Consider the following 9,726-nt stretch of genomic DNA (forward strand, 5'->3'; position numbering starts at 1 on the left):
TCATGGAAACACACATCAGACCTGTGCTCAATGTATCTGAAATTTGGCATATGGATTAAGTTCCTTCTTGTACTTTTCCACAATTAAACAACTTGTAAAACATTGTTTAGAGGGCCTGTGTGTGACCTAAGCTCAAACAGCAAACTTTGATGTGGACAAGTAGGCTTTAGAAAAACACATCTATGACCCAGCACTGGAGGTCAGTGGGCTGGGGCCAGAAGAGTAGATGGGTGGATCCTGTGGGATCCTGCTCAGCCGTCTTAGCTAATTGGATGAGTTCCCGGTGCAGTGAGAGAGCCTGCCTCAAAAACCAAGGTGGAAAGCAATAACAGAAGCTACCCAACATTGACTTCTGACCGTCATGCCTGCACAAGAGAGACACAACACACACACATGTACACACACATACAACACTCGACTCCATGCACACATACACACATACCACACACACACATATTTCACCCACACACCTCACACACCTCACACACACACCTCACACACACATCTCACACACACACCTCACACACACCTCACACACACACACTTCACTCACACTCACACACACACACACACACACACACAGCACATGCACGCACACAGGCACACCCACGTGCACTCCCAGCCCCCATTTTTTTAAGGTACCGATTATGTCCATTTCATGTGAAGAACGGCTGTTTTGTAAGAATGCACATTTTTAGTAGTCATTTAGATTTGGATAGAAAACAAATTCAAAGTGAAATCTCTCTCAAAATTATAATGAAATGGATGCCAACAGCCATAAAAGAAACCACACCAAATATTATCACCACTCCCTGGAGGAAAACAGAGTCAATGGCTTTCCAAGTCCTCAGGAGAGTAACAAACAATACTGTCTGGACAATTAACTGGTTCCGGTTCCTGAGACCCAGCACGGCTGAGACCAGCCCTGGGGGCCACAGAGAGAGGGGCCAGGTGGGCTTTTCCCACTGCACATTTCCAGGCACAACCTCAGTGTCCTGTGCTTCCTAGAGAGACCAATATAGCTGGCAGCGTGCAAGGTGTAGGATGCAGAAATGGTAAGCTATGTGTATCCTCCCCATCCCAAATTGTGACTGAATTGAGAACTTACACAGTTACCTATAAAAATATGAAAATAACCAATCAATCATTCAAGGTCTGTAAACACGCTTGCAGGCACTGGCACAGACCAAGCTAAGAAGCAAAGCGTCACCAGCACAACCCGAGTCAGTTGTCTGGATGGAGCTTCATCAGGTGGACTGGGATGCCCACTGTGATGCTGACCCTGTGACACTGAATCTCTAAGGTGCACTGAATGGTTTGACTCACATCTTAAGGATCTGAATGCCTGCATACGCTTACCTTTCTGACAAGTTACAATCTTCCTCTGCACCTGGAGCCACAGGTTGCTGAGCTGGTCCACATGCCAGTACTTCAGGAATACTTTGTGGACTCCCATCTACAACATGAACAGCAGGGTCATGGTTCACAGCAAGAAGGCATCAGAGAGACGGTAGGAAAATGGTCAGGCGGGAGAATATTTTAGGGCTAAAAGCTGGACACTACAAATAACAAAATTTTTTTTTTTTTTGGTTTTTCGAGACAGGGTTTCTCGTTTCTCTTCAGATCGTATAAATCTTTCGCCTTTTACAAATAACAAAATTAACTAAAGTATTTGTTTCTTATTTTATTTCATAAAAATTTAAAGCAAGCTGTGCTAGAACATACTTTGGCTGTGTGTGTATCAACAGTTGGTGCGTGGAAACACCTCTAGACTGCTGACCTGGAGGCCTCATGATGGAGTTGGTCTTGACTCTGTAAAAATAGGGTGGCCCCCAGGGTGTCCACCCATGCCAGGGTTTCTCATCTCTCAGAGGTGGCTTTCATCTCATAGGCTTCCTACCCACAGCTGGGGAGAAGAATCTGAGGCAGCACACAAGAACCCAGTCCCTCTAAGAGGCCAAGACCAAAGAAACATGGTGTCATTGTTGTCTCGCCTCGGCCCCGCCCCCCACAGCACCGTGGATTACTATGCAAGAAGCATTTATGGAATGTAATTGCCCCCATAAGAATATAGTACAGGAGTGGTTGTCCTCACACTAACTCCGGAGCTTCAGTGATACTGAGATGGGTAGAGCGGAGATGAGGAATGTAAGGTCCCAGGGATGATCTGCATGCCAAGGGAGGCTGGATGTGGGAAAACAGAGTTCTTGCCAGGGCCAGGGCTGGTGATAAGGAGGGACCAGCAGGGACTCTGATGCTCGGCTGTGAGGAGGGAAGGAAGAAGGCTGGGTAGGCAGCAATGATAGACACTTGCAGCGATGGGGCTAGAAATGTCGCCCTGCCTCCAGAGTTCCTGGTCAGTATTTGGTAGCATTTGTGCTTCTATGAACCTCTGCGAGTGGGTGGGAGGGACCGTGACCTCTGAATGTGAAAAGCTCCCAGAGTTCTGAGCCACTGGGAAGAGGGTAGAAGCGTGAGCTCACATACAGAGAGGGCCGTGGAAACTCCTCACACACGAAGAGCCCAAGGTGAGGATCAGATATTTGGGAAATAACCAAGTTCTTTCTTTCAGTCTATTAGACAGCTTTGAAAAGTCCCTCAGTCAAATACTGGGATATGGCCTACAGATTTCCAGCAGACAGAGGACTTTGCAATACCCTGCTAACCACAGGGCATAGTCTACAGGTACCCAAAGGCGGTGGACCTGACATGTGCCAAGTACAGGGCATAATCTACAACTACAAGATAATGGACCTGACATTGTCTTGTGCTATATATTTCATTTGTGAATTAGAACTATTATTGAGAGATGTTCTTTGGAAGTTTTAGTATTTGCATAATTTCGCCGGCCTCTGAGTTTTCATTTAAAAAAACAATCAATGTATAAAATCGTCCATCCCCAAGGGATACCATACAACACTCTGGGTATGCAAACACACAGTGTAATATTTTAACCAGGGCAAACATTCTTATTTTCCCAAATGTTTATCAGTTTTTTGTAGTGAGCATTCTCGAATCCTTTCTTCTGAGCTAACAAAATCACTTGGTGAGTCACTCTGCCGTGGGACAGAGAACCGGCTCTGGTTTCTCCTATTCATTTACTCCGTCTTCTAAAGATGCTACATTTGCACTAAGACTCTAGCAAACAAATGGAATGAGCAGGTTGTTGGCATTTTAGAGTTCTTCCTGAGACACTGCTGAGAATTTTGCCTCTTGCTCCCTGTGATGCCAGGGATTAACAAGGACAGAAACCTAAGAGCCCCCATCAGGGAAACGTAGACGAGGTACCTTGAGTCTGGAAAGCCAGGTATGTCCATGGCCAGTACCAGTTAACCCCACTGACTGGGGAGCACTTCTGGCCCAGACTGCCACTGCCGGCCTAGCAAATGGCTGTAGAGGTGTGCCAGTGTGCGGTACTGAATTCTAAGTCAACAGGTTTCAGTCCAAGGACCCAGCTCACTGCTGTGGGAGGTCTGGTCCTATTCTTTTCTGCAAGGCTGTTTCTCACTAAGTAGACGCAAGGAGAGCTGGGGGCCCTTTTGTGCACTGCTAGAGGCATGGTGCTAATATCCGGGACTGAAATACTCATGTCACTCTGACCGTGTGAGAGCGAGCCATCTGCGGATCACGCCATCAGGATGCTCCTCGGGAAAACATTAGGATAATTTTGCTTTGAAGTGACAGATTTTACAGAATTGAGTGAGATTGCCATTGATGACTTCCACAGCTCCGATTATTGTTCCAGTTCTTGCGGACTCTTTCAGAAGTGTGGGCGGTGGAGGCAGACACACGCGGGAACAGCAGCTGGTAGGGTGTAGGTGGCATGGGAGCTGGATTAATACGGAGGTAACAAGGAATCCTGTGACTTGCTCCTTGTTCCTTGAGGGCAATTTTAGGAGCTCTGTGTACTTCTGGCAGTACCTTTGAAACAGATCTTATGAAGGAAAAATACGTAACTATTTTCCTTGGATAATTCATACGACTCACACGTTTCTCTGCCACAGTGAAATGAAGGAAAACACACATGGGCTAGCCTTAAGTAAAGAATGCCATAGCACCCCTGTATATCCACAAATCCCCATAAACCTGAATAAGACAAACCCATTGTCTGAATCCTAAGTGCGGGCTAATTTAATCCACTTACACCCTGCACCCAATAATACAGAGAGTGACTGCCTCCCCTTTGGGTAAGCTAAAGAGTGCTAGGACCCTGTGTCTCTGCTTGAGCAAGAAAAGGAGCTATAGAATGCATGAAGGGTCTGGTTACACAGAGGTGATGTGGGAAAATTGTTTGGAAACGACACTGTGAAGGAAATGTGCTTCCAGAGGGGATTAACTGAGCCACTGTCCACACAGCAAAAGAGGGGCTGCCGTTAACCATGCATATTCAATCTGTAGATTTTGCCTCTGCTTCCCATGGAGAGGGCAGAGGCGGTGGCTCTGGGCTCCAGAGTAAAACCTCCAGCTCCTCTTTATACCACACGACTCTCTGAAGTTGTAGCGCGCTTATGCATCCCTTGAGCTTCTTGAAATGTGGGTCCTAGTTCCACAGGGTGGGTCAGGGCCTGTGATTTCATGTCTCTGTCAGTGGGAGGCTGCCATGATATGAGTCCGTTGACTGCAGGCCACATGCTGTGTTCTCAGATGCTAGTCTCTCCGGAAGCTTCCCTTCTGCCACCGGCTCTGTGGCTCCACCTTCTGTCAGCCACCTCCATTTTGGTGGTGACCACAGGCTCCCCTTGACATCCTGCACCCCAGAGTTCTCCAGACCAGTCCTCACATGTCTACATTCCTCGATACCTTCCTTACCCCAAAGCATCCACCGCAGCTGACACACACATCCGCAGGCTGTTGCAGAGACTGACTCCAGGCCTAGGGTCCTGCTGCCCAACTGCACGCTGAATTCCATGTTTCTAGACAGGACTGTCCTACACTTTGCTGTTCTGCCCATGAGCTTCTTGCCTGTGTTAGCTGGCACCTTAGTGAGAGCAAGGGCCTTGTTACAGGATGTCCTGAAGTACCTCAATCCCAAGATCTGTAGGAAGGCCAGTTCCTCCTTCACAGTTTCCACCCATCCACACACACTGTTTCTTTTCTGGAATAGCAGACATGCATTGTCAACAATGTATCTCTGAAGACAGAAGTACAAGTGTACCCAAGCTTGTCTACAGCTTTCCTTAGGTTTCATCTAATGGATAATAGTCAGAAAAGCTCAATTACTTAAAAGAGGTAATTCATCTAAAATAAACCCTAACTACTTAAAATATGTTTAAACAATGTATGTTATAAAATGTGTATAACAAGGTTCACAGACTAGAAGCCTCCCACTCCCAGAGCTCCTCTTTCTAGAATGAGATAATTGAGCCCAGTCCTCCCCCTGATTCCATCTCTGTTCCCTGCTTGACCTTGGAGTCATCTTGAATACCACCTTAGCCATACTCATCTTGCAAAAACTTGGGTTGTTCCCTGTAGGTGTGAGCCAGCATGCAAACTCTTGGATTCTTCCTTCAGAGCGCTCTGTAGCGTGATTAGTGATCTCTGAGAGTGAGCCCCTTTCTCCTCCCATGAAGGAAGGCTATATACTGTCATGGCAGCCTCCCACACACTCTTCTGAAGTGGAAAACTGATACGAGGAATCCTTACACACTGCAGGGGCGGCTTCTTGGACACACAACCCTTACTGAACAATCCACTCGCATTAGCGCAGTGTTCAGTAATGCCGCTTTCTCCCTATCTGTAATTACTGGACTGTGCTATTGGTATAGATTATCTTTTAATGAGAAATACTTTACTGGAGATGAGTTTCTTTGCTTCAAACAAAACACTTGATTTTCATTGTGACTGATGAGAATCCACCTTTAAGGTTTCTAATTTTCCTTGATATTTTGGTAACTACGTGACACTATAAAAATACAGTTGCCTTAAAAATAATTATCTTCTCTCACTAGGATAAGATTCCAGAAAGTGTCCTGGTAGCTTATGAATTCCCCTAGTAATACCAATTTGCTCCTGGATTAACCATATTGCTCCTCTGTGCTGGTGCAAACAATCTGGTCTCTCTTCCCCATTTTCCGACGTCTGCGGAGGCCCCCACCTGAGCGTGTTTTTCTCCCTGTGGATCTGAGAATGTCATCATGCTCCTGTAAAATGCTGCTCTATTTTTACTATGCAAAGCAGCTTCTGTACCTACCAGGTCAGCTCCCCCACCAGGAGAACCCTCCAAAGCCACAGAGTCCATCACTGTGTTGCCAACCCTCCTGGCGCTCTCCAAACCCTACAACTTCCTGGTACACTGAACAGTTCTCTGCCCCCGTGGCAGCCTTTCTGGCTCTCGCTTCCTCTGAGCACAAAGGTATTTTGCTTGTATATTTTCCCCAGCTGTCCTACACAGTGCCTTCCACCATTCTCCACCTGCACACCCTACACGCTCACAGGCATGCATGCACCTCTCATGATCGGTTCTGGGACCACTCAGCAAGTAGAATGTGGTCCATAATTTCCACGTGCTTGGTTAAGTGACAACCATTCTCAACCCCTTCTCTCCGGGGTGAATTTGCAAATTTTTCTTCCCTGATACTTTGCTTGGCTTCCTTGAAGGACAGCCATTCTTTTACAATTCATATAAACATAAATATATATTAATAAATTACACTCTGAAAAGCTCAACATGTTTTATCTTCATGGTCACTGGGAAAATCTCCTAAACAGGAATGTTTTTATGTACAGTCTGGTTCTGAATGTACTTTTAAGTATGCTCAAGGGTAAATTTATACAAAACGCAAGTTCTCTGTGTTATATATAGACTGCTCTTGAAGTTTCACTCTGATACAGAAAAGAGAATCACAACTACACACATCGGATGAAGTACCGGATAGTGCGGTATGTGAAGGATGTAGTTTGACTTGCATTTTGTGTAACTGCATGTTAGAAAAATTAATCACTCTCACCTGCCATAGAAAAGGTCTGCAGAGCAGGCATTGATGAACTGAGCTACTACTTTGAACCCACTAGCGGATTATATATCATTATATATATATTATATATCACTGTGTAAGCCTATGTATTATTTCACTATAGAAATAACACCAACATAGCCAAGAGTGCTCATAAAGATAGTCCATTCCCAGGCATATCAAGAGCCAGACAAGATGCCCCCAGATCTTGTAGATGGTAGAGGATAGGCTACCGCATCCAGGGTTCATGTAGGGAGCACATTTAGCCTTTCAAACAAAGGCCTAGATGACGTGGATAATGACTACCTCCCCTAAGGAAGGTGTGAGTCATGGTGCAAGCAGCCATGATGGACCCACAGTGGGACATCACTGCAGCCACTGGGGCCGCTGGGTGGTGTGTGTGCCCACGTGAGTGAGAGCCTGTTCTCAGTGCCTGCCATCGCTCTGCCACGCTGTGCTTTGATGCTTGCCTCATCCTAAAAATACGAATGTCCTTGGCACTTCTTCCTGGCATCTGATCTGATATTGTTCACCACAGTTTCAGAAATTCAAAACTACTTATATTGGTTTCTGACCCCTCCCCCAAACTCGCCAGGTGGCGTGTTCTTGCTGACTTTTTTGAATTATCTTCTGTTCACACTCTCTGCCATCTCTTGGGGTGCCACTCATGATTCCTGCTTAACCAACCTTTTGTTTAGCCTTACGCTTGTTAAGGGCCAAATGCATTCTATATCTACATATTCTGACATTAAAGACTCTCCTCTTATGTCTGTAGCTGCAGCAGTGAGCATACTGCAGACTGAAGGACGCAACCTTTCGGCCCTGTAGCGCCTCAGCCAACATCTCTTTCCAGCCACCACCTCTGCTGGCCCAGGGCAGACAGCATTAGCTCAGGACTGGCTTCTCCGTCCTGTCCTTGTTCCCACAAAAGTGTACAAACAGCCCCAAGGCAGACCACATCACTAGCTTCTTTACAGCTTCTCATGGGAAAGTCCCAAGGTTTCTTTCGTGTAGCTCATGGCGTATAACAAGTACTCTGAAAAACTTGTAGAAAAACAACTCAGGGTGATTAATGCTAAGGTAGACTGAGAATCCCTGCACCAGCACCTGCTCGCTCAGATGACTGTCGGGGCTTCATCTGCTACGCAGCACTGCCAGTCCTGCATGGTCTCCTTCACTCTACAGCATCAGCTCACTTCCTCCCCTGGGCCCTCCTGCCCTGCCCCATCTCACTGCTGGCTCCTTGTCACCCCTAAGAACCCAGTGGTCCGGGAACTGCACAGAAACTCTTTCCTGACTGCCACTGCCGCAGCTGCACCAGGTCGCTCTGATCTGTTCATGCAAGTGTCCTTGCCTCTCTCCTGCTGTGGCTCCTACCTGGACTTCCTTTTCAGGAATCGAGAACACATACTGTTTTTTTATAACAAATATTATAAAACATGGTGATGATTTCTACCTGTGCCATGTGCGCAAGTGTGTAAGCATGCGACACACCAGAAAGGAAGGAATGAGATGTGAACACACAGTGATTCCAGTTGGAACACTATTTTCTGAGATTCACTTAAGTCTTTGATGCTGATTTTTTTTCAACACTGTTAATTTCAGAGAAAAAGAAATAATAGAAAAAGTCACTTTGTGGGCTATTTTTCTGGCTCGCAGTTACAGGTGATTTATGAAGTACCCATGGAGTGATAAAATAAGGGTTATGAAGCATTAATTTATTGTGCTAATAAGAGCTGAGTGTCCTAGCACCACCACCTCACTTTAAAACATGCTAGAAAAAAGCAGAGCGGTTGAGATTTCAATGGTATCTCTGCTCCTCCTTTCATTATCTTCTCCCTACTGTACTATTTTAGATTAATAAAATAATAAATCCTTCATCCAGCTGATTTTATTTAATGTTATGGTAAATGCTCATCTTGCTGTTCTCAGCACGGCATGGGTGGCTCCTGGAAAATCACGCATTTCAGTCAGAGGATGAAATGTGGGCCATTCTGCAAGAGTCACATGAAGAAGGCAGTGGCAGAGATGACCCTGGGAGCTTTTTGTTGTGGTTGGTGAATAAACACAAATGGGCAACTGTATTTCATTGGGACTTAGGGTTTGTGTAGATTAGCACAGCTTTCGATCCTCACCAGAGACTCTTCTTTGTGTAGGGGGTGGCGGTTAGATGGAAACTCTCAGCTGGTCACAGCACAGAGAATACGTGACTGCGGAGTGCTCGGCCACAAACTGGGCATCTCCATTACTCCCTTCCCCAAGGCCTTCGGACCATCATGGAAGAAGAAAGGAATTATTTTTTGAGGAGTCAGACATCAGGAAAACTGGATCATGACAGGACCACAGCCCTCCCAAACTGACACCAGCTGTGCTTGCCAGACCTACAGAAGATCAGCCAATCACAGCACAAGAAGCCACCCCCAGTTGGAAGCTCCTGAGGGGAGAGGGCTCCTAGGGTGGGGCTGTTTCCTTTAAGGTCAGAACAAACTGGAGTCAGTGGGCGCTAAAAAGAAAAAGAAAAAAAGAGGGCATGAAGTGTGGATGGGGTGAGGCCTGGGGGTTTGGGAGCATCTAGGAGGAGTTAGAGGAGGAGCTGGGGGAATTTGATCAAATACATTATATACATGTATGAAATCCTTAAAATATTAATGCTATATTAAAAGTTAAAGAATGATTTAAGGATTTGGTTTCTGTGAATACATTTTATTATTTCTCTGAGTATTGCAGTCTTTGTCTCTCCCTTCTTTTCACACACACACACGCACGCACGCAC

General features: G+C 46.0%; 1 protein-coding gene across 4 annotated transcripts in view; it reads right to left on the bottom strand.

Annotated features, from left to right (window-relative positions):
- Nucleotides 1-9,726, bottom strand: part of Myo16 (myosin XVI) — a 474,821-nt gene that overhangs the window by 76,033 nt on the left and 389,062 nt on the right. For all 4 annotated transcript variants that reach the window (XM_026788802.1, XM_026788803.1, XM_026788804.1 and 1 more), the window contains exon 29: nt 1,360-1,456. In XM_026788802.1, the coding sequence (XP_026644603.1) occupies nt 1,360-1,456 (97 nt within the window). The remainder of the gene's footprint in view (nt 1-1,359; nt 1,457-9,726) is intronic.

This window comes from Microtus ochrogaster, unplaced genomic scaffold, assembly GCF_000317375.1.
Source record: "Microtus ochrogaster isolate Prairie Vole_2 unplaced genomic scaffold, MicOch1.0 UNK7, whole genome shotgun sequence".
NCBI classification, from domain to species: Eukaryota; Metazoa; Chordata; class Mammalia; order Rodentia; family Cricetidae; genus Microtus; species Microtus ochrogaster.